This window comes from Lycorma delicatula, chromosome 1 (genome assembly GCF_047948215.1).
Source record: "Lycorma delicatula isolate Av1 chromosome 1, ASM4794821v1, whole genome shotgun sequence".
NCBI lineage: Eukaryota > Metazoa > Arthropoda > Insecta > Hemiptera > Fulgoridae > Lycorma > Lycorma delicatula.
The window spans coordinates 222,294,121-222,321,115 of NC_134455.1; the positions used below are offsets into that span (position 1 = coordinate 222,294,121).

At 38.1% G+C, this 26,995-nt stretch overlaps 1 protein-coding gene across 1 annotated transcript; it reads right to left on the reverse strand.

Annotated features, from left to right (window-relative positions):
• Positions 1-24,531: 24,531 nt before the first annotated feature.
• LOC142317761 (uncharacterized) lies at positions 24,532-25,203 on the reverse strand. Its single transcript, XM_075354311.1, has one exon. The coding sequence runs from the start codon at positions 25,201-25,203 to the stop codon at positions 24,532-24,534; it is 672 nt and encodes a 223-aa protein (XP_075210426.1).
• Positions 25,204-26,995: the final 1,792 nt, after the last annotated feature.

The following is a 26,995-nucleotide window of genomic DNA, read 5'->3' on the forward strand; positions in this document are numbered from 1 at the left end:
TGCAATGAAATTTTTTATATAAGGACCAAAACACAAAACAATGATGTTAAAAGAAAGATAATTTTCCTACGAAAATTATTAAAACATTTCGCTCATTTAAAAAAAATATTGATAAAAACCTAGTAAAATTCTCTTAATCTATTAACAGATTTTTTTGTTTTTTTAACTAATGGTATTAATTAATTATTTCCTTGTATTCAAAAACTTAATTCCTGTGCAGCGCATAAATCAAGGTTTTCAAAGTAGAAACAAACTCGAAAAACCGAATGATGAAATTTATTTTTAAATTCGTACTTAACTAATTATAATTAGTTATCTTAATTGTCATAATTATATTAATTATATAAGGGTAATACAGCAATCTTAAAGGATATAAATTGAAAATTGAACTAACAATTTTAATTATACCTGATACATACATATATTTATATATATATAAACAAAACTTAGAGCTCTATGATTATATGTTATAGTTAGATATTTTTCGTTGTTATTTATAGTTTTTGATTTCTTGAGTTGGCGATTTATGTTTGCGTTAGGTTGTTTTAGTTTTTAGTTAGCTACTGTTCTGTTTTATTAGTTTAGAATTGTTTTTCTTTTTTTGCAATTTTGAACTTAGCCTAGGGACTTGTTTATACAGCTGTAGTTTTTTTACATTTGTAAGTTTGTTTACATCGGCTTATTTACATTTATACATACGTAATTTTATTGTTGTCATCATAGCCGGCCGGCATCGGTCCAAGACAGTGGCCCCACCAGAAGAGGAGGGGTTCACTGCTATCTGTGATAGCAGCGGAACTGAGACGTTCACTGACATTGTTGTGGAAGAGTTACGGGTGCGGACCGTTTAATCTCCAGGTGTTCTGAGAAGAGGGCGGGGAATAAGTCGATTCGGCGGACTGCCAATCCGGTATTCTCGACAAGTGGAAACCTTGGGGAAGGCTTTCCGTCTCTCCCGACTAAATCCGATGGCAGTGTGGGTGAATGGCGACGTTCCTTGACAACTTCATAGAAGCGACGGCTGCGTGTCTCCCCGCCTACTGGTGAAGGGATGAAAAAATATAAGGCTAGCAGTTGGAGTGATCTTTATTTGTCTGACGACCTTTTGACTCGGAAGGGTGTAAATCCTGTGAAGGATTTATACCCTTGTGTGTCTCTCACATGGAGGAGGATGTACTAGAGGGGGAGGTTGGTGCTGTAGGACCCGCAGGAACGCATTCCTCACGGAAGAGATGCTTCCAACATAATCTGATGCTTCTCTTGCGTGACGTTAAGGAGTTGAGCACTTTGGTAAAGCTACACACGACTACCAAGGTAAAAATAAAAGAGTGCTCTTACCGACGGGGCAGGAGTGTTCGTATATTGAACTTATTTGAGGATGTTTTGGATGCAGTACCTCGGGAATCACAGGCGGGACTTTCTACGCGGCTGACGACGACGGAGAAGGCTTCTCAAACGTACATATAATCAGCGATGTAGCGTCACAGATCCCTAAGGAGGCTTGGAGCAACCCGTGTCCTGGACATTGATGAATCGCGCCGGGCGGTTGACTGTGGGGTTGCAGACGCGGATATTGAGCGGCTGGTCTTGAAAGGCTGGCCGGAAGACGTTTTCCAATCCTCTAGATTAGTACAGAACATTACTGATTTGGCGGAAGAAATGGTGTCCGCATGGATTTTTAATGTGGCTGCTGGTGTCGATCATTCGCGCGCGACAAGTTCCGATTTATCGCAAGGCCCCGTGGATCCGGGACTTGGCTCGCGCGAGAAGGCTGAAGGCTGAAGGTCCTGGTTGTGCAGTCTTCTGCCTGTGATTTATCTGGGGAAGACAGCGGCGGTGCGATTAATCGTGACCAGACGGACTACACTATAGTGATTGATACGACGGTTGGTGTCCGTGGAGTGGCTTCGGTCTTATGCAGATCAGTTCCACGTGTGTTGCAAAAGGAACGATATCACCCGGTCTGTTTTTCTGGATCTTCGAGGTGAGACAGTTAGATCTTACGGCACTCTGTAGAGTACGTGTCCAAGCGGTTGGAGACGAAGCACTTTGTTCATCACTTCAGTTTGGCATCAGCGCAACCATGTCAATGCAACAAGATATCACCGGGTCCACCGACCACCACGGTTGTAGTTATGGCAGAGGGAAAGACCTATATGGACCTTCTCCGTTCCGTAAAGGGTGCGCTGTCGCCAGAGGAGACGGAAGTTCTATCCGCAAGGCAGGGTCAGGGAGAAGACTTGCATCTCCGGGTGCGTGCTGACAGTGGCGTTGCAGGACAACTCAACAGAGACATTATGGAGAAGGTGGAGGGCACCACTGTGGCATTAATTGAGAAGGGTGGCATGAGGACTCATGTTGCCGTCAAGGACATAGACGTTCTTACAACAAGGGATGAGTTCATGAAGGAACTCCGTAAGATCACACTGGAGAGTCAGTGTCCGTGGAAATTCTGTCTATGCGGACGGCCTACGGATCAGCACATGTGGTCACTTTGGCAGTGCCACCTCTTTTTGCGGAGGAAGTGTTACCCAACGGGCGCATCCGCATTGGCTGAGTGGCCTGCCGGGGGACTCAATGTGCCTCAAATGACCTTTGCTTTCGGTTTTGGGGTACAAGTCATAGGAACAAATTTTGTCTTGGCCCAGGCCGAAATGGTCATTGTTTTGCCTGCGGTACGGCCGGCCACGTGAGGAGGGAATGAAACATAAAAATCGCTGTCTGTCATGTAGATCACATGGATGTGCACCCGGAGGTCGAGGATGTAAGGTGGCCCCACCTGCACCAATGCCATGAATATGAGCACAGCTGCACTATGGTATCTGCAAGGGACAGCCTCATCCGGAAGAAGTGGTAGGCTCCAGCGTCTCATCTTCGATGATCGGGTAGGGACCCTCTTGCAGTGCCGTCGGGTGGAAAGTAAGAACGTAGTCCCGGTGGGAGATCCCTTTGGGGTTCCTTGTTAGAAGCGAGGCGTTAGACCGGAGTCTCGGTGAGAGAAACCCTTTGGTATCCCCTCATTTGAGGCATGGCAAGCAAGGAAGACCGAGTCCTGGCTGCCTGGGTGGGGCCTTGTACCCTTCTGAGGTAGTTTGAGGCGATGGCATCCCTTGGAGCTGAGCTTATGCCTAGTTGCGAATCAAGCTCCAAAGGTCGGGGAAATCGAGAGAAAAAGAACTTTCAAACTAACTTATGTAGGTTAAAAAAATTTCCACATATCTTCATTTGTTTCCTAGCTATTTACTAGAAATACATTTTAATTCATACGGTAAGAAAATGAATTCAAAATTTTAATAAGAAACATAAAAATTACGCTTTGCAAATAATTACTAGTCTTGTAGTACTTGTTTCGCTAATAACTGTACAACAGTATTCATTTGTGCCGCGTATGTAGGTTTACGTTCTTGTGAGGGTTACAGCTAGTAATTAATGCGAGCATTATCCGAATCGGTACACGGGTCAAATAGTGAGCGAATCCTTCGTAATCTACTTGCAAATAACAGAGTTAATATGACCCTTAAAGCACTTAGTGGCCTGCTAAATCCTTGATTAATATACCTGTTATATAATACAGGATAAATAGAATTTTGGAACTAAACAATAAAATATTACAGTGGATAAAATATTTCGGTAATTAGTAAAATTCAATTAATATACTAATTTAGGTTTATTATTTTTCAAAAAGGAAATTTGAAACAAAAATTTAATTTAATTCGTAAATTGTTAAAAAAAACATAAGAAACAGGATATCCGTTCAGTAGAAATTATTTATTTTCTGCGCCGGATGCAAATGTGGTTGTTTTATCAAATGAATAATGAAGCCACAATACATACATGACGCTAATTGCCTTGGTAATTAGGCTTGAAATCTGTTATGACCTCAAAAGAAAAATGCAGATAAACAAAAACTGAGAATAATCTGATAACAAGCAACTTGTAAATAATATGCATTTAAAAATGCATATCTAATTTCAAAATAATTACACAAACATGGAAGTTTTAATGAAATTGTTAATAATCGTTTATCATATTTTAATTTCAGTTACTTCGATTATCGAAATACTGAACAAATACTAATTTTTGAGAGTCTTGATAGAAAAATTAAAATTTTTTTTAGCAAATGAAATAAGACATCAATTCGAGCAATTGCAATTTTTTGTTACACATCGTTAATCTTCTCTTAGAATAATAGAAGTTTTTATGTTGGGAAACGTACCTTACCGATCACAATAGTTCTACATTCACTTGATTTAATTTGTTTGATATGTAGATATACAGAGTAGCTTTCTTTTCGAGGCCCAGTAACAGAATGATGACCGAGGACAGTATGGAAGAGCCGTTTAGCGTTAAAATATAACCTGTTCGGCTGGAACACGAATTCCAACCTTGCATAAACAACAAAGGGTTTACATTAATAATATAAAAACTAAAAATACGTTACAGGAAATTACTGTTCAAGTACTACTCTCGCTTCTAAATGCTAATAATATTGTTTATTATTTTTTACTTACTTGTACTCGTACAAGGAAGTATTGTAATAGGGAAAAACTTCGATTTTCAGATTTCAAAAGAAATATCCGTTTTGACCATCCCTGAATGCATTTTAACTAGTTTCGGCGTGACGTCTGTACGTACGTATGTACGTATTTATCTCGCATAACTCAAAAACGATTAGCCATAGAATGATGAAATTTTGGATTTGAGACTGTTGTAACTTCTAGTTGTGCACTTCCCCTTTTCATTGCATTTGACTGGACCAAAAGTGTCCAAATAAACCCAAAATCAAAAAAAATTAGGATTTCGGACTTTTTTTAACTGCAGTAATAAGCCCACATTCAAAGCTTTTTAACGATATATCATAAGAGGTATTTGTTATCATTGGTTCCAGAGGTATAGCCAAACAAAAGTTTAATTAATGAAATATTTGGATCTTACAACAGAAAACTTTTTTTTTAAATTTAAATATATTGATTTATTAATAATTATTAATATCTGATTGTAAAGTTTCATCTGATTATAAAATTCTGTACCTGACTGTAAGATTGTAAAGTGAAGTTTTACAATAAATAATAATTCAATAATAACAACAAAAAATATTTTTTTAAAAATCAGAAGTTATTAGTGAAATTAAATTTTATGTACTTTTAAAAATGTGTATAAGTAATTTCATATGCGTATAAGGAAATCATGTGGTGTCCAGATCAGATTTTTTTATTAATTATTCTGTACTTTTTTAGATTTTTTACATTTTTCTGTAATTTAAAAACGTTTTTTTAAATATAAATTTTATTTTACATTTCTTTATATGTTTGAGATAATAAAAATAAATAAATAATTTATATTTATTTAAGCTTACAAGCAGTTGATATAATCTTTGTACATGTATAAATAATCAAATAATAAATAAACAAAAAAAAGAAGGCAAGTAAGATATAGAAGTTAGAAAGACTGAATATGTTCTGGAAAAACCTAAATAAATTATTTCTTTCTGAATTGTCTATATTAACTCGTACATTGTGGATAATCAAATGAACATATTTATAACTTAAAAAAAAAAACAAATAAATAAAAGGTGTATCTAAAAATCAAAACCGTTCTTAATACTTAATTTTAATATTTAACTGAATTACTGTAAATACATACTATTATTCTATATTTACGTAAGAAAATAGTAATATTAATAAATTTTACGAAACTTCTTTTAAAACTTATATTGTTCAAACGGATGCTGGTGAATAACTTTTAATAATATCAAATTATAAAATGTAAAAGTACGTAAAAATAGCTTACTTTACTTTCTTACTAGCTACAAGAGTACAGCGGCTATATTGTTATTAATATTCTTGAAAAGAAAGTAACCCGGTTAAGATCTTAATCCTCTACTTTTTTCCTTTTTTCTAATGAAGTCGATTATTATTACTTTAAATTGTTGCAAAAAATTCTTGCACGGCTAAAGAAAAAAGACGGGAAAGAGAAACTGACGAGGTATAGTTGAAGGAAAGCAATTTGATTGTACGACACGTAATGAACCGTAACCTGACGTAATAATGAATGGTGACGTCACAATGATGAAGATGAATAAGATGAAGAACGCTGTTAGTATTTTCAACGGAGACATCATTTTGCATTATCCACCTCCGTAACTAAGTGCGTTAATATTTTCTATTCTACTTTATTTTCTACCCTTCTCATCTTCTTGCTTTGTTTTATATCCTTTACACATTTTTGCATTATGCTATTATGCTAATAAGGTAAACAAATTAACTGTAAAAAAATATATTTCTGAAAAATATTTAAGGAATATATATCACTCATACCGGTTCCGTTCTTGACGAATGTTCTGAATAATGCAATTAAATAAAGTTATCAGAAAATCAGTTAAAAAGTTTTGAAAATCATGTTTAATGTATTATTAAGGTATTATCTCTCTAAGTACTTGCACACAAAGCTCGTATCAAGTAATTAATCTGTAGTATTAAACTAAACAAAATGAAGGTGTCGTTTGTTGGAAAAATTCAATTTGTATTTCTGTGAACTCGGAATATTTTTGAGCTACACTGAATTCAGCTCGATTAGAAAGGCGATACAAAACTGCTTCATCATCACTTTCCAACTGTAACTATTAACATTTGCCTAGATATACCACCATTATAAAATATTCAAGACAAATATAGTATTTTTTCCTTCTGAAATATAAGTATTTGCTTTTCCAGTAAAAAAAACCAAATTTTTTGCTTATCAAATATTTTAATTTTTAGTTGATTTGAACAAACGCATCGGTGATGCACATTCGTTTTTAGAGTTTAATTAATGGCATTATTTCAGAAACTGTTGGCATCAGAATATAAAGATTCACACCGAAATGTGATTGGAGCCGAAAAAATAAAATCATTTTCAACAAAAAAAAACCAAATATATTACATTAATTTTTATTTTCTGTAGTAGAACGTTGTATAACAATCACTCAATAAATAGGTGAGGTCCATTCACCCACAACAAAACCTTTTTTTAGTGAGTTAACATGCGTTCCTTAGAGAAACCAGTTCTAATCCTGTAGATGATATATGTGGATAACAAATACGAAATAAATGATTCGAAAAAGGGGAAGCTGTCCTTAAAGCAGATCTCTAATCGTTATTGAAGATGCTAATTAGTCCATGGTTGACAGTGCATGAACAACAAAACATTAAATTAACATTAGTTTACTCTTTCAAATCTGATCGCAATAGAAAATTACAGCCGATCTTTCCGATAACTCATATTCCTCGAATTTTGGAATGAAGGATAATAATATTCTCTTTAGAAAAATATTACTGGATAAATGATAATATTTGTACTGAGGTAAAATAGTCTCCTTACAGGTTCATCAGAAGAGGAGATCCTCAAGAAGAGGTCATCAAAAAGTACTGTAACCGTAAAATTCTTAAATTGTAAGCTTCTTCATATAAATTTACATAACAATGATAGACTAGATAATTTAAAGTGGGCACAAGCAAGTTATTGCTAGATTTTGTAAGAATTAATCAAACAATGTAGAAAGATTAGAAAGTTTTTGGAATAATAAGCTAAAACCTGAGACCAATGTAGAAATTAGAATTTATGAATAAGTAAACTATGAAACTAAATGTAGATTTGAAACAACATATGAGTAAATTATTTTAAGGACAGATTCAAATCCTGTAAAAAAAATTTCAATTCTTGTGTGTGTTTGTGTGTGTGTTGTGTGTTGTGTGTGTGTGTGTGTGTGTGTTGTGTGTGTGTGTGTGTGTGTGTGTGTGTGTGTGTGATACAAAGAAATTGCAATGGATTAATCACAGAAAAAACAAAATAAAAAAGAATAACAATAGGACATTTTCATAATAATAAAGAATAATCCCTAGAAGGGGAAAGTAGTCCCTCACTAGTTACTGAAGAGGCCAAGTAGTCAATAAGAGAGGATTGAACAACAAGAATTTGACAATGGCATTATGTTATATCTTTCTTTTTCCTGTTTATCCTCCCGGAATTACCGTTCAGATATTACTTCAGAGGATGAATGGGGATTATATGTATGAGTGTAAATGAAGTGTAAGTCTTGTACAGTTTCAGTTCGACCCTTCCTGAGATGTCTGGTTAATTATTTTAAACAGTTAAAATTATAGGACTTGAACGCTCGAACTGTCGACTTCCAAATCATCTGATTTGGGAAGACGCGTTCACCACTAGACCGACCCGGTGGGTTATTATGTTATATCACGAACACTGCAAATCTAACGCAGTCGAAAATTACAGCCGATCTACCCAGTGACACTAATTCCATTTCATTTATTTTGCACAATAATGTTGATTTTGGTAAATTATTTTGGAAAAACAAAGTTTTTCATTAAGCATGAATATAATTTTAAGTAGTAAGAAGTATTGTCTAATATCGTTGTTGTTATGCCAACCTGAAACGCGTATATCTGTAGTCCCAATATCGAATGATCTTACGAAAGAATAAGATTAAAGACGATGCGAATGTAGTCATAAATAATCACTATTCTTTAATAGGAGTAATTTAAAAAATGGGTCTTTATATATTTAATAAAATCAATACCTAATGAATAATCTTAATAATTACATAATTACACTCATTAAATTTCTTCTCACAGAACAAAAAACTTCCTTTTATTAAATTCTTTAAATGTAGAATATGGAATTTACGATTAAGAATTATATTAATTTAACAAAAACTACTGAAATATATTTAACACAATAATTTTATCTATTAAACTATTAATAATTTTGATAATAATCATGCTTTAAAGCAATACGTTGGCCGATGTGTAGTATTAAATTCAATAAATAATTTCCATTAATATAATTTTCAGCCTAACCCAAATTATTATTCTTTCAATTCGATTTTCCTGAGCAGAAATATTTTACTTCCTTAACTATTGGTTTTAAAATTTAAGTAAATGCCAAAATATTAATATACACTTCTCATCGTGAGATCTTTGTGCGTACGATAGTACTTCATTAGCGAGCGCCAGACACAGCTGATCCTTTTAGGGAACCCTTACCGAGACTCGCTCTTCCTTCTTCATTCTACAAGCCCTCCGCCCTTCCCCCAGACATCCCTACCATCAACCGATACCGATTACGTTAATATAGCCGCTTTCACCCCAGTGATCTTATTTAGCAATTAGAATACTCAGCTCTATATTTTCTTTTTTATTGTAAATACAACTTGAAATTCTACTTTATAGTTTTCTGAATTGTTTACCCCTTGATAGAAGGGCAGAAAATTGACATTGTTATCACTATTCATTCTAAATTAAGCTTCGTCTTATAAAATTCATTAAGCAATATTGAAGAGAAACACATATTCTTAAATCAAGAATTATTCTGCCAACAAGTTTTAATGATGTCGATTATTTTGTAATGTTTTCAAGCACACAATTACGTTTCTGTCAATTTCAAAAAACGATTTAATATTTTTTAAGAAAATAATAATGTATATTCTAAATAAACAGTATTTTCTGGGTTAAATTTTTTTCTTATTCTGAAACTATATATTCGCAATTTAAAATGTCTTTCAGAGAGGAGGTCAAGCGAAATTTCTGCCTTGACAATCGAAGAGATTGGAAAATGTAAAAATGATTGATGTTCTCCGAAGTATATTTCTTAATATTTCAATACATTTTATATCCAGTGTATTCAATACACTTTGGAATGTGCGATAACTACATACACGCAAGTGAAGGCTTCGTGAAATATCTAGGTTTGTTATCTTCTGTCTTCCATTACATTTGTTTATCTTTCTCGCTCCAATTCACAAGTACATCCACCCGTTCTTCTCTTCTTACCTTCCTTCTTACATTACTTTATACATTCTAGTTATTTATGTACTCCAGTGTTAGATCGCTCATCCTTGAAAATAATTTTTAGCGTTTATATAGTCTACATTTATAAAGCGTACACTGAAGATTTTGTATATTTAGCACGTCTACTTAGTTAATATCCAAAGTAAAATGATGCATCGCTAATATTTTATCTGTTTATTTGTTTCATAAATACTTTTTTCTACACGTCTTCAAATGAAAACAATTTAAAATATAATTAATAAAGTTAACAAATATTAATAACATTATTAACATTTACTAATTAGTTAACAAATATTAGACATATCAATCAATTTATTCATCAGGCTGCTTAAGAAATAAGTTACTGTCTTAAAAATTTCAAAACTTCAATTACACTTATTTTTTTATTAATGTTATTTCTGTATATTATTTAATTATCCGCCTAAGTAACTAGAGGTTCCAGAATCTTAGAGCTTTGTTGATGATAGACGAACTTTGCAGTTTATGAAAAATGCCAAGTTTGGCCAGGATTCTAACCTAGAATTTTCCAGATGATAGAAAACACTACCCGGTCTTCTCTAATATTATCACATTGAAATGGATCATCAATGTATAAATCCTCATTACATTTTGACTATGTTTCATATGAGGTTCATGATTCCATTGATTTAGTTCTATTACTTTTTCCTGCATAATTTTGTTATATTGCAACGATAAAGTACTTAACTGTTGCATTATTTCATATAACTTCTTTTTTTTTTATTTTACACCAAATTTTTATTTGTAACAATTTAATATTTTTATCCATTCCACTAAAAAAGTCTCTTAAACGGTATGTCGCAGTACGTTAGAAAAGGAGTGAATTGGATGGGTATTTAAAGAAATATTAGAATGAAGATAATCGAACGCATGATTTAAAGCTGGCTTGCAACTAATAACATATAAATTAACTTCAGAATCTCAAAAAGGATTATAAAAGTCTCATAAGTCGTATCACACATCTCAAAAATTGCATTATACAAAGACTGTCCGTGAAAATAATAAGCATTTCTTGAATATTTATATAAAAAGATGCTTGAAAACAAATCCAACTGTTATATGCGTCATCTCACTAAAATGAAGTTTTAAAAATGTTCTTGATTACTACCAAAAAGTTTTATTTTCTCATGATAGATAATATAATTGTTTCCATCAATACACTGAATTAAAGTTATAAAATGCCAAATTAAAGAACTAGGAATCTAATAACAAAATCGGTTCAAGCCGATTGATCTGAACCGGACTTTCATAGCACATTCCTATTGATTTCTATACTTTTTCAGTGTGTATCTTTGTCACAAGGTAAAACGATTTGGTCTGCTTTTGGGTGGATTTTTCCAAACAGATTTCAGGATTGAATCTACATTTATTTTAAATCCCCCGTTGTTATTTTATTAATTATTATTGATCTTATAAAAAAGTAACCTTCAAATTTTATTATAATTATTCTCTGTTAGTTACATTTTAGTAGTTATTTTTAAATAATGATGCAATATTTTAACTTGCATTCTTCTTTGTCATTTTGTGATTTAATATAATCTTAAAAATTCCTAATATATTTGAAATCCGTTATTCAAGAGCTCTTATTTGCTGTACATGTTGAGATTGAAACGATTTTGGCTGGAGAAAATGGAGGTTTTTATACGGTGGTTATTGATTCTAAGGCGGGCGATAGGATAGTCTTTAAGGATCTGCTCAGAGCTTATAAGAAGATTGTGGAGTCTAAGGTCAAAGTGGCTTTTGGGGTAGCTGGGAACCAGGTGTGCTCAAGTATTATGGGGGGAGGCAGGAAAAGAAGAGAACTCTCTGTGTGAAAGAGGATACTGCAGTTAAGGCAGTGAGTAAGGGTGGTCAGCAAAGTAAGGGGAAGGCGTCAGGCACGATTTTGCTTAAGGCTGAGAGCACTGCATATGCCGATTTGCTGAGGAAGGTTAAAGAAGGAGTGCCGAAGACGGAATTGGGAGATATCCTCCCGATCAAGAAGGGACCGGGTGACCGAAGTCGGTGAGGGGGAAGGGCAGCTCCTTTATTGACGTCGCCTTCGCTTCGGAGAAAGTTGCTAGAGGAAAGAGACAATGAAAGATTATGAATGAGGAGATGCTAAGTGATTATCAGGCGATCCTGTTCGAGACAAGCGACCTCAGATCGATTGGTGAGATTGGTCGGGTCAGAAATGATATAGGGCGACGATTTTGAGCTCGAATAGAAGGAAGTGGCTGGACCTTTGCAAGGACCTTGACACAGATACGTGGGGCAAGGCATTTAAAATTGTAACGAGGAGGTTCGGCGAAGCTTTACCGGCCCTCACTGAGGATATGTTGCGTCTTGCATCGGTGCCCTTTTCCCTGACCAGGGAAATTGCTATTGTTGAAATCCTGCTGTTTGAAATGGGAGAGTTGGTGGCTGCGGCGACTCGTCTCAGGAGAGAAAAGAGTCCTAGCCTTGATGGCGTTTTCGACGAAGCCCTGGCAGTGGCGGTGGAGTCTGCGCCGGCCCAGTTATTATCTTGTTTTAACCATGTGCTCAGGAGAGGGACTATTCGGCTGGGGTGGAAGGAGGCCAGGCTTGTCCTGCTTCATAAAAGTGGAAGAGACCAGGCGGATCCGACTGGTTACCGTCATCTTTGCATGTTGAGTTGTGCTGGCAAGTTATTTGAGAGATTTTGATAGCACGCCTTGCAAAAGAAATGGTGCGGAATGAAGACCTCAGTCCGAATCAGTTCGGATTTAAGAAAGGAATCTCCATTCCTAGTGCGATTGCACAGGCAATGGAACTGGTGGATGGAGCGGCTGGTGGAAGGTAGCGCATGCGGAAGATTCTGGCGGTGGTGATATTGGTGAAACGCGTTCAACCCACTGCTGTTTCCGTATGCGCTGTTGGCCATTGAGAGAAGAGGAGTGAAGCCGTACTTGTTAAGAGTGGTGCAAGATTATTTCACCAGCAGGATTTGGTAGCTGGTAGAGCGATCGTGCCGATCAAGTGTGGAGTTCTGCAGCGGTCGGTGATTGGCTTCCTATTATGGAATGTAGCGTATGATAAGGTGCTAAATTTGGAGTATCCAGAGGGGGTGTCGGTCACCGGCTTTGTTGATGATCTGTCGTTGATGTGGCCGCGAAGACGGAGGAGGAGGTTGTTGAGAAAGGTGATTCGGCAACTGATCTTGTCGATGGTGGCAAGAGTTGTTGGCAAGAGATCTCCTTGGACTGTGAAGAAAACCAAGGTCGTAATTATGGCTGGTAGACGGAATTGCCACCTACTGGGTTTATCAGTGAGAAGAATGCCTATCGACCCGGTTAGTCAAGCCAAGTATTTAGGTGTTTGGCTTGACAGAAGGCGCTCTTTTAGGACGCACTTAGAGCAGGTGCTTGTCAAGGCTGAGCGAATAGTTGCTGCAGTTCTTCGGCTTATGAGTAGAGCGGGCGGGCCGCGCACATCTAAAAGGAGAGTGTTTGTTTCGGTAGCATAGTCCTTGGTGTTATACTGTTCCCGTATAGTTTAGAGTTTTGAGGCAGAGTACGACGGTGCAAAAATTGGAGCGTCTGCAGCGTAGACTAGCTGTAGGCGTGGAAGTGCTTATCGGACTGTGGCTAGAGAGGCGATTTTTATGGTGGTGTCTGTTGCTCTAATGCAGTTGTTAGAGAAGAAGCCCGTGGAGAGAGCCTCGAGGAAAACCAAGGGTCTTGCTCGCAAAGATTTGCTGAACAAGTGGCAGCGGAGGTGGGGTGGTGTCAGGATGGTCAGCTGGACTAAAAGGTTGATCCCTCAGGTAGAGCCGTGGGTCGGTAGGAAATATAGTCTGTTTAGCTTTGAGCTCATACAGTTTCTTACCGGCATTGGTAATTTAACGAGTACCTACACCGGTGCATTTATTGTGAAGAGGTAGATTCTGTGGAGCATAACATATTCAGGTGTGCGAGGTTGGATTATGCCACGTTGATAGTGGAGCGGCTCATCAGTCAATTGACGCTGGATAATTACATGGACGCTATGTTATTTAGCACTTGCAATTCGGACGTAATAAGCGCTACGGTGTGCAGAATAATGCCTCGTAAATTCGCAGAGGAGAAAGATGATCGCCATTTGGGATAAATTAAGGATGGGCAGACAGCCCAGTTCAGGAGGGGTGATGATGAGCTGGCGTCCCACTTCGATGAGTGACACCTGGAGTCCACAGGATGGGTAAAAAAAAACCGTAGTCTCGGTTGGAGAGCCCTCTAGGAGACCTGCCACTTAGAGGCATGGCAATGAAGAGAAGTCCCAGTCCCGGCTGATCGGGCGGTACCCCCTGCTGGGAACGGTATAGCCGGACCCAGCATGCTCGCCCGATGGCACCCCTAGGATTGAATAATGTTATAGGAGCAGGGTGCCGGTCCTAGGGGTAAAGGTAGGAAGAAAAAAATGGACTGATGCTTAATAAACCTAAGCAGTCGATATGACAAAAAGAAAACTTGATTAGGAAAAATACTTTTTTGATTTAGTAAAAAAATATAATAAAAATTTATTGATATTAATAATAATAATCTAGCAATTCAGGCAACATAATGTTACAACGTGCAAGAAAAGATCAGTATGAAACGGAATACGATTGAATCTGATATTCTAATAAAGTGCAGAAGAAACTGTTTCAAATCACTTAAATACAATAATATTCAAAAAACTAAATATATTTGACATGAAAAAAATCCCGATTACCATTCCAAAATTAAACCCCAGTGAAAATTCAGTTTGGTGGCATAATTCTTTTTCTTTTTCTGTTTAGCCTTCGGAACCACCTTAAGATATTACTTCAGAGGATGAATGAGAATGATATGTATGAGTGTAAATGAAGCGTAGTCTTGTACAGTATCAGTTCGACCATTCCTGAGATGTGTGATTAATTGAAACCCAACCACCAAAGAACACCGGTATCCAAGATCTAGTATTCACACCCTAGTAACTGCCATTACTAGGATTTGAACCTTAGAACTATCGATTTCGAAATCAACTGATTTGCGATGACGAGTTTACTACTAGACCAACTTGATGGGTTTGGTGGCGTAATTATTTGGCTCTACCTATACGCGACTCTGTACTCAAGAATTACCAGAATCCAACGGTTTGCCTTAATGAGTATTAAATAATTTGAAACCATAAAAAAACCACAAACATTCTGTAAAGATTTGGATGAAGTTTCAAATCAGTTTCTTTGCATTTAATCAAACGCATTTTCCACTGGAACTGTTAATCTGGAACGTGTAGAAAAAAGAGATACTTCCTTTGAAGTATCTCTTTTTTTTCAAAGGAAGTTTTTTTTTTAAAAAAAAAGATACTTCAAAGGAAATGTAGATCAAGGCTCATCTGACACGATTTGACCTCGTCAGAAAGATGGGATCTGAAAAAAATATAAAAATTAGTTGTTAAAACTTGCTTAAGATACCGACAGCACAAAAAGAAATAATAATAAAATTGAATTATAATACATATTACAAATTAATATTTATTCTTTTATTACAAGTCAACTTACTTGTTCTTTTTTGTACAATTATTTATAATTACAAAATTATTTTAAAATCTCACTATTTAAATTATATTAATTTTTAAAGGAAAGTTGTGTTATCTTATAAACAATTAATGAAACGTTTTGAATAATATTTATAAACAATTTAATAAAATAATAAGTTTAATAAATTACGTTACTCCAATGTAAATTTAGTTACAATATAGTACAAAATGCTATTTTTTTTCCGAGAAGTACAATTCAATAAGAACTGAAATATATACTGATTTATCGGTTGGATATCATTGAATAAATTTAGTAATTAAAGTTTTCGTACTGTCCAGTTTTTAGAGTAAAAGTGGATATATCGAGGCGTGTCTACAGCATGTTCTAGCTTTAGTCACATTCTGCCAAGAACTAAACCTGTTTCGAATTTAACAGTTTACCATTGAGTAAATCCTATATTTTCACTAATGTGTGTGACAACAGGACCATCTTTTATCGGTTTTAATACTGGAGTGCGTAAAGGAAGGAAGAGATTAGGTCTCAGTTATCACTCTTGTTGGGTGTTGGGTTGGTCTCGTAGTGAACGCGTCTTCCCAAATCAACTGATTTGGAAGTCGTGAGTTCCAGCATTCAAGTCCTAGTAAAGGCAGTTATTTTTACACAGATTTGAATACTAGATTGGATGGATACCGGTGATCTTTGATAGTTGGGGGTATATTAATTAACCACACATATTTTACTCATATTACCAACACTTCATTTACTCATATATTTCATCCTCATTCAAGTACCTGAACTGTAATTCCCGGAGGCTAAACAGGAAAACAAAGAAAAAACGAAATATCTCAGTTGTCGGTAACGTTAGTTTTTCCTCCCACAAGGAAAAATGGACTTAGGAAATATATAGGTACTTTTAAAAAATAGATGTGGGGACCTTGACACGTATTACCTGAAAGTAAATATAAATTACTGTGAATAATTTCATGATGTATTCTGGGTTAATAATACATTCATTCTAAAATGAAAATAAATTTATTAATAGGAAAACTTTGCGTATACATATTGATATTAAATTATTAAAACTATAATTCCTTTTTTACCTGGTCGTTACCTTAGGATCTCCTCATGAGAGGATCATAATTCTTCCTTAAATTAATCCTTTCTTATTTTTAAATGAGAAAAATATCCCTTTTTTAAAAATGTATTTTTTTGCAATTTTGTTAGTTACAGGCTACATCATTGTGTCTCCGCACTATTTTAATATAGTACAATATTTTTTAAAACAACATTTTTTAAATGAGCACACGCCATTTCTTAGCAAACTCCTTTAAAAATCATTTTAAAGGAGTTCTTTAAACCTCCATCCTTTCAATCATTTCTCCTTTAAAAACATCTTCTTTCTTTTTTTGGATTTCATGTACTATCTAAAAAAAAATAATAAACGATTTACTAATAGTTACCATAATTCATAATAGTTAGTAATAACTAATAGTTAGTACCAACAATTCATCATCGGTCAATTTTTTTTTACTTCATAGATCTTTCTGTAGTAATATAAAATTTCATTAAATATTAAATACATACGATGTTTAAAATAATAATAAAAACCAAACCACGACGAAATTTATATATAAAATTCATTTCAACATCTGCATAAAAAGAGTGAACAAAATATATTTATTATATAGAAGAAAAAGAAAATTATATAGTCTTTTCTGATGGCGAAATTCTCCAGAGGACTGCATTGTTACAGCATCACAAATATTAAATAATACATCCAAAATTTTATTCAATTGAATTATTCTAATTGGCTTGTTCTCTGAATCGTTTGCAGTAAAAGTTTGATAACTTATTCAAGAAAATTCAAAACCTTAAATATTATAAAATCAATATTCATACTGAATTTTTGAAATAATATAATTTAGTATAGAATTTTGTTTTTCTTTTTCTTTATTAGAACTAATTTTTATGTTTTTCTTAAATGATTTTCAGTGATCAAATTTAAATTCTTTCAAATTCCTTCGTGGAAATTCAGAACATTATTTTATTGATTATTACATTTAGTCTTCGTATTATTACAGACTAACTGATTTATCGAAAACAATTTACTTTCGATATTTATATAATACAGTATTTTCATGAGTTAAAAGTTACAAAATTTTATACGTTTTGAATTTTTGTAACTATTTCTTAGACCGTAATATTTGCTTTGTAACTGTGTAACAGTAAGTATACTTTCTAAATCTAGTTTTCATTTATATTTATTTGTACCTCATTTAATTTATTTTAAATAGAGTTGAATTTTTTATTATAAAAAATAACACTATATAAACAGTTAGTTTTTATTTCATCTTTTCATTTATTGATTCTGGAATAGTACAAGCAAATAATCTGATACCTCCTCCTTCATGAAAGTCATTAGAGTTCTTCCATGATTTTTTTTTTCATTATCCCTTACTTCCCTGGGCCGGCCATGTAATCAAGTAAAACTCAGCCCAGGAGAGCGTCCTTCAACTCTAAGAGGGCCTCCCCACCTACCGGCAGTACGTCCAGCATGGCAGTTCAGCCCCCCGAATTTTTTTTTATCGCCTGCCTTTAATCTCCGAGAAGAGATGTACCGAACCCGACTATATCGTTCCCGGGCCCCTCCCCGGAGACCGGGTCTCGGTCTAAACTCTTTAATGTCTCACGCCTCTAACCACTGAGCAGGGAGAACTGGGCTTGACCAAGTCGCCCCCGGCCCCCCAACTCGGAAGCCGGGTCTGGGTCTTTTATTTTGCCCCATCCCAGCCTGAGCTCCCCGGACTCCTCAGTCGATCATCGTAATCGACACACCTCGGCATGCCGGCGCTCATGACCTGGGCTATCCGCCCTTCCCTAACCCCAAAATCCACGCCGGCGCCCCTCCTCGACTTTATTGCGTAGCACTTTAGTGGCAAACGAATTAAAAGCCCTCCAATTTTCATCTGACGTCAAAATAAAAGGTATTAAAGTCTCTGGCTGCAGCCCATCCAGGCCAGACTGTCTACGTAAAACGCGCCGTTCCTCACACACGTAGATTGTATGTTTCGCAGTATCCACCTTACTACAACACACAGCGGGGGAACTACGTTTGCCGAACCTATGCAAATAGTACTCGAAAGTCCCATGACCTGTTAACATTTGTGTCATGAAGAAATTCATTTCGCCATGATCCCTATTTAGCTAAAAGTTTATATCTGTATTAGCCGCCTGATCCAATTAGAACCTCAACCTATCATCCATATAATTTTCCAGGAATTTCTCGTAGCTCCCATCGAATCATGTTTCCTCATATCTTCATATCGCTTTAATCGTTATATCACTTGCAGCTCAATTGGCGGGGCTGAAGCTAGCAAACAGGCTGCGTCATATGAAACGGTCATATATCCAGATATCACGGCCAACAACGTACGGCAATGTAACTTTGAAGACGAGTTAAATTTCTTCTAACATCTACGGCGGCGTAGATGTAACTGTAAACACTATTAATCTTCTCTTGGAAGCTCTCGGAGCAGATTGAGTAGAAAGCAACATGTTCAGCGACTTAAAAGTCTTCTCAGATCTCGCGCAAGAGTCAAGAATGTGTTGCGTAAACTTAAAGGATTTATCAATCCTAACACCAAAATAATTAATGTTTTCACTGAATTGCAACGATTGGTTACCCAATCTCAGGTCTACTCCGCCAATACGTCTTCTTCCCGTTAGAGTGAAGAACATACATTTCTGTGGAGCAAGGAGCCCTTGATTCATCCAGTTACTAATACTAGTTAACGCCATATTGCCACGTTCCTCTGTATCTGCTTCCGTCCTGCCACTCACCAAGACTATCGTCGGCATACGCCACTAATTGGATAACTATCGGCATGGGAAGGTTAAGAACCCCATTTTAATCAATAATCATAATAGGGAGCCCAGAACTGACCCCTAAGGCAGCCCGCCAAAGACTTGGAATCTTAATTTACCTCCCAATGTGTCGGCCTCATTCACCATTCAGTCAAGTACTCTGCTATTGGTCTTCTTAGATAGGTACTAATTCCCTTCCTCGTGAGCGCTGTCATTGAATCTCAGGTAAACAGACCCTAACGCATTGCATAATACACCAGAAAAATGATCGTGGACATTTTCCTGGTCCTCCAGGTGCCTCTTCTTTCCGTAACAGCCCAGCTAACCACTTTCTGAATAGCCTGCACCATGAATCGTCCTTTCCAGAAGCCGTACTGACTTATATGAATTAAGTCCCGCATTAAGTTCCTCAATCATACGAGACGCTAGCACCCTTTCCACAGCCTTCCCCATGTTGTTAATTAAACATAGTGGTCTATAATTAACATTAGGCACGTTTTCAGCAGATTTCGAAAGGAAATCTTTCCACCACTTGGGAAAGCTTTTGGTCTCAAGACCAAAAGTAACAATGTCACTCAGCTCCCAGGGAACTTTACTTGCTAGACCTTTTAAGACCGCGGCCGGTATTCCATCAGATCCGGAGCTCTTGCGACCACGTATCAATTGAATCGCTTTGACTATTTCCTCCTGCGTGAATCTCTTACGATCACATTCTATGATTTCGGTTAAGCCACTCTCCTCCCTGTTGAAGAGTTTAGATATCGGTCTAGAAGCAAACTCTTCCAAGAGCACGGGTAATCGCCTACCAAACCGATTCATTATAATCCGATAGGACCGCCCCCACGGATCCGCGCCGAGTTCACCACATAACTCCCGCCATTACATCTCTTTTGACCTTTTAATCTCGTAGTTCAGAACGCGTCTCGCATTGACATAACTCATGGCAGCCTCTTATACTCTTCACCACCAACCACTCTCAACCGCTGCTTTATGCGTCGCTACCACTGTAGGTTCCTCCTAATTTGAGCAATATTTTCCAATAGACCGGATGATACCTACCCACTGCCTTTGGTATTTGACCAATCTCCTGTATTATAATCTCTTGAAGAACTTCAGGTGACAGCCTTTGACCATCTGCCAGCTGTCTTACGACATTGTCTACGACTGTTGCAACCTGTCTCCGACTCAATCTCGATGGCCTTAGCACTGCAGCTGTTTTAGTTAGGGGGGTCTTCGATCTCTAAGATCGTGGCAAGATGGTCACTGGCATTCTCGTTCTGCAGGTCCCTTCTGCTGCACCTGGAGTGGTCCCAGCCTCCACCCAAGGTGGTCAATTCCAGCACAGACTGATGCCCTCTCGCTTCAAATGTAGGCGTCTGATCATTTAAGCAGTATAAAGTAGTAGATATCATAAATTCTGTCAGGTCTTCGCCTCTTATATTCGTATAAGAACTGCATGCCACGACGGCCTTACAATTAAGGTCGCTCATCAGGATGACCTTTTTCGGGGATCTTGTAACGACGTCATGAATATTCCATATATAGTTTTCGAAGTCTTGATAGTCGCAATTTGAGCTGACATAAGCCCCTATCAAAACAGTATCTGTCAATTAAATAGCTATGATATCCTGAGCTCTATGAAACAATTGTAAGCCCCATTTGCCACCGATATTGCGTATGGCAACAACTTCCACCATATCTGAGCACCACTCTCTCTTTGCGACTGTAAACCGATTAGGCTCCATCGTGATGAAGAAATCAGCTCCCAGACCATTAGCTAGTTCCCCTACTACATCGTGGGAGAGATACTCCTATTTGCATTAGTTAAAACAGCCCTAATCATGCTTCACATAAAGCACACGTCAAACCTCCGATGCAATGATCAATACTACTACAATTCAGACATTTCATTCCCTCCCTACACTCTCGAATCTTATGACCCCTACCCCCACAATTGTAACAGCGATTGGCCCGATTGGGCTCATGACAGTCTGCACACCGATAACCGGTGCTCCAGCATCCGTAAATTGTAAATTCGCGGCCTTATCGCCGAGTGCATCTGTAAATTGAGCAGCCTTCTCAGAGCCTTTGATTCAGATTTGTAACTCGTCCGTGTTGACCTTCCGAAATGAAAGAACCTCACCGGCTTCTTCTTCAGTAATAGAAGACTTAATGGTTTTAAGTAGGTCGGCGTAGTATCTACCTTGTGCTTTGACTATGACCACCCTGATGTCCTCATCAGGAGGAGTCTATCTCCTTACAGATAAACATCTCGATCTTGAGCTACTTGATCTCTTGGTAGTGCTATGAAGAGCCACAACCACCGGTTTCTCACTTTTCTTAAATAAAAATACTAAGATCTTTCTAATAATTGCCCCAGTAGAGCCACCTGGCAACACAAACACCGGAGCTGGAGACTTTACTAACACTTGCCTAATAGACTTCAGGATTACTTCCGACGCCCCTCGGTACCCTCAAACCAGTTATAATAAATGCTGTATTTGCTTCTATGAATTACCTCGATATCTTCACCCATAAGTGGCGACACTTCGTACACGACATCTCCGTGCTTGAATGTAGCATTGCGGGATTTATCTTCCTCATTTCTCCCAGCCCGGGCATAATCATGTGTACTATTCTCTTCAGCAATATTCTTCACTTTTCTAACCTTGTTAAGTAAAGCCGATGGCCATCTCAACGACAGTTGATCTAACAATTCTACATCTGTCAAATACCCAGCAAGGGCATCCACTCTTAACTCATCAGTCTGACTAGCTTGGTTAATGCCAGTTATCGGGGCCGAAATCACGCATAATTGCCTGAATGTTTTATACAGGTCACACAAACTCTTAAGATGTTCTCTAATATAACTTTCCACATCTCTGCACAGATTCTGCTGCAATGGAATAATACACTCACCTAATTGTAAGGTCAATGTCTCTGTTGCCTCCGGGGGAGTTCTTCCTCCTCAGATTATACCTTTTTTTTTTTTTTTCCCCTACTCTCCCCGACCGGATATCCATTTAAGAATACTCAGTCAGGGAGAGTGTCCTTTTACTCTAAGGGAGTGTCCCCCGCCCACCGGTTGTACACCCGGCACGGCAGGTTAGCTCCCCCGGTCTCGGATCTTTAATTTTATTTTATTCGCCTGCCTCTAATCCCCCGCCTCGGAGACGGGGTATGGCTACGCCACCTCCCATCCCCTCAGCAGGGAACCGGGTCTCGGTCATTATGTCTTTGCCTCTAATCAGCGGTACCGCCCTCACTAAGCACCGAGGCACCCGCAGGAGCGGCACCGCCAACCGGGACTCGATCTTTTATTTGTCCCACACTCCCCAGGAGTTCCCCTCCTTCTCAGGAACCCGCACACCACGGCGTACGGGCCCTCCACGGAGGGACTGTCCTCCCTACCCTAATTTCACAAACCCCTTTTTTTGTCCTCTTCTTCCTTGGTGCGTAAGATTTCCCCGGCAAACCTACGGAACCAATCCCAGTTATCGTCACTATAGACCATACAATTTAAGAGGTTTTCAGGTGTAAGTCCGTTGTCCGAAATTTCTCTTCTATTTGGAGCCCATCTTGGGCATACAAACACAGTGTGTTCCGCATCATCAGTCTCTGGACAGTACACACATTGTGGGGTAGGTCTTTTTCCAATTCTAAACAGATAATGGCCGAACGAGCCATGCCCCATCAACAGTTGTGTCGTATAAAATTCTACATTACCTATTCTATTACTAGTCCACATATTTATGTTGGGGATTAGTCGCCTGGTCCAATCCCCAACTCTAGAGTGTGTCCATGTATCCTGCCACTCTTGATCAGTTAGCCGTTCAATCTCATCTTTGGACATACCCCTATATCTAAATGTTCTTTGTTTAATTTGTAAATCAATGGGTAGAACCTTCGTTAGTATACACAACGCGTCGTATGACACTGTTCTGTATCCCGCGGCTACACGCAGTAAAGCAAGCCTGTGTACTATTTTTAATTTTGTTTTGTTTCTCTGAATATTCATTGTATCTCCCCATATCGGGGCCGCATATAAAATTGCTGACGTGGTAGCCGCAGTTATCAGTCTCCTTATTACCATTTTCGGTGTACCATGGTTCTGGAAAAGAGTCCTCAATGCCTTAATCAAAGGGGTGACCTTGTTACAAATCATCTCTACGTGTTTGCTAAATCTTAGACTTTTATCCAAAAGAACCCCTAAATACTTTGCTTCTTTGACCTCCTTAATTCTCTCTCCTCTAATGTTTATATTGAGGTTTCTAATAGGTCTTCTACCTGAAAACACCAAACAACAGGATTTGTTAGGGGATATCTGTAGCATGCTTCCTACCAGCCATTCATCAATTATTCGTAACGCCTGATTTGCTTTATCCTCTAGGTTATTAACTTCTCTGTCTTCTACTAGGATAGCAATGTCATCAGCATATGCAACAACAACAACCCCCTCGGGATAATCTAATCTAAAAATTTTGTCATAAAAAAATATTCCACAGTATAGGCCCAAGGACTGATCCTTGTGGAACTCCTCCAAATATCTCAAATGTGGATTTTCCTTCTAACGTTTTAACCTCAATAAATCTATGGTAAAGGTATTGATTAATCTGGTTGACTAGATAATCACTTATATTCATGGCTTGTAATGCTGTGATAATGGCTCTCCAAGGAACAGATCCAAAAGCATTTTTTATATCCAACATTATAATAAGTGAGATTTTCCTAGTTCTCCACGTGCCGTTTCTACTATTTAATGCCCAGGTCTTAACTTTGTCGATCGCGTTTATCGTAGACCGGCCTTTTCTAAAACCATATTGCTCCGCATGTAAACAACCTTTTTCCTCGATTTCTTCTCTGAGTCGAGTTTCTAGTAATCTTTCGACTACCTTACCCATGCTATTTATTAGTGTGATTGGTCTGTATCCTACTTCTTCTTGGTTTGGTCCTATTTTAGGAATGAAAACAGTTCTGGCTTCTTTCCAACTATTGGGGAAGTTACGGTTTTGTAAGCCATAACTTGCAACATCCATTAATTCCCAGGGTATGATCCTGGCAAGGTATTTAATGATGGCGGCAGGTATGCCATCCGGTCCTGGACTTTTTTTATTTTTTAATTTCATGATGGCTTCCAAAACCTCCTTTTGAGTGAACCTGCCAGCCTGACACTCAATTACCTCTCTATTGAGATCTTCTATTCTGGGAAATAACAATTTAACCTGTCGTGCCGACATTTCAGCACTCAATGTCGGCACGTATCTTCCCAGGCGTTTGGTCACTATCCTAAATGCCTTTCCCCAGGGATCTTCGTTAAGCTCTTCACACAACTCCAGCCATTTCTTTTTTTTTAGCTTGTGTGATAAGGAAGTTAAGTATTTTCCTAGCTTGTCTGTATTGCTCTATCGCAAGACGCCCTTCTTCTTCCATTCTATTTCTAGCGCGTAATCTCTGAGCTGCTCTTTTGTATCGTTGCATGATTCTTCTCTGCTCTTCTATCTCTACAGACCACCAATAAACCGGGTGATATTTATTGTTACTCGGCGGTATTTTAGCTATCTCCTCTTTAATTATATCCTGGAACGCCTCGGGAGTTATTTGTGGACAATTTTTGATTCTGTTTGCTGCGTTGTTTGTAACGCGGTGAATCTGTTGTTCTGTCATTCTACTGAAGATGTTTAACTGTCTTCTTCCTGGTGGGTACTCTCTAAGGGTGACTAAAATGGCCCTATGGTCACTAGCAGTTTCTTCGTTAAAGACCTCGAAGTCGATTGAGTCAGTACGGATCCTACTGTCGATTATAACCAAATCAATTATCGAATTATGTCCTCTTGCGCTATAAGTGGCGGTCCCGTCGTTAACACAATTCGCGCCATTAGCCTCAAGCAGTTCCTCTAGTATTCTTCCTCTAATATTTGTGTAGGCCGCACCAGCTAGCGCTGTCTTACAATTGAAATCGCCTAGAACAAGCGTTCTCTTACAGGAGCGCGTCATGACTTGCTGTAAGTCAAAAAGTCTATTTTTAAAGGCTTCCGTAGTACAATTAGGACTAATGTAAATTCCTATTATTATTATATTGCTTAACTCTACGGCTACCATACCATCACCCCTATGATACAGGTTGTAGTCCACATTGCCAGCAATCCTTCTGATGGCCACATCCCCATTCCTGTCAGTCACCCAATGTCCCCTGGCCGCCAAGTACACATTTGGTTCCGTGGCCACCAAGAAGTCGGCATCGTACCTTGTTGCAATCTCCTCAGACAGATCACAAGACAAGCGACTTCTATTATTATTAATTAGTATTACTTTAGTCATGACCTTTGTTACAGCACGGGTTCCCGGTCCTATGTGAAGTGGATCCACAGTCCAGGCATATGGTCGCCTCCTTGCAATCTTTAATTACATGGCCGGGTTTACCACAGTTGAAGCAGAGGTTTGAACGGTCCTGGCCTCTGCACTCTCTTCTGCTGTGACCGACATCCCAACATCGATGACATTTCTCTATATCCGTCCGGATGTAGGCCCTGCAACTCACCCACCCTACTCTCAGCCTTGCTGCAATTAATTTCTTGCATTCCTTTGACTTGTGACCACCGTGGCATTTTTTGTGTTTCCAAATGCCTCCCTTAGTGATGTGACCTGAAAGTTTTCTCCTTGTCCTAGTACCTTCTCTACCGCTTCCCTGATCTCTCGCTCAGTAGTGTCGCCTAGCATGTCTTTTACATGAACAACTGTTCTACGGTCTCCTCTTGTTCTTATATCCACCTGGAGATCCTCTGCTCTGTTCTTCAGCAGGGAGGAAAACTCCCCCGCCTTCTGTGCCCCACTAATTCGGACCTCTAGTTGTTGATCCCTTCTCTGTTTAATTGACAGTATTTCGCCGGCCTCCTTAACCTTAACCTTTTCTTTCATGGTTTTCAACAGATCGGCATAAGATTTACCGGGGGTCCTTACTACGACCGTTTTACTTTCAACGACCGGGGGGGTTCCCCTTCTTGTTGATACCGACCTCGACCTTGCCCTCCCTTGTTCGCTCAGGCTGGGGAGTAACATCCTCGGCAAGGTCTTACCCTTCCTCATCATGTATATTACTATTTTCCTCACTATGATGCCCGCTGGACCACTGGGAACCACAAAGACAACTGACTCCAGCTTACCTACAGCTCTTCGTAAGGCCTTTATAATATGAGAGGCCATTATCTTATCTCCTTCTCTAGAATCATAGATTACCGTGTACCTAGTTCCGGTATTTGTGATCTTTCCATCTTCGAGGATGGTGGAGTCTTGTAAGATCATTGCCCCAGGTGCCGTCCCAGCATACCGGCTGGATGGCTTTAATCCATTTAAATCGATGAAAAGATTATACCTGCCTCGAGCGTTTCTGCCCCTTCTCCGCCCTCATCTCAACGTCCATCTCTTCAGTAAAACGTCTTGAATCGCCAACATTTTTAGTACTCGATGTCGTGGGTTTTGAATCACAAACCACTCTGAACTGCGAGCGCCTTTGACTACCAGTCCCCACAGTTTCGCTCGCTGTTGCGCGTCGTCCGTCTTTAGCCGCTACATTCTTTTCTTTTCGTTTAGACTTCGGGTCCATGTTTTTAATAACCGTTTAGCTGCTATACGATTACAGTGGGATTGAAAAAGAGTTCAGCTACCACTAACGTGTACTATTTCTAAGTCTGAGTAATTTGATTACCTACTTGACTACGTTCGGGAGGAAGCTCTTTTTAAAACCACCCTAATTTCTCACTGGTACTTTCAAATTCAAAACCGAAACCGG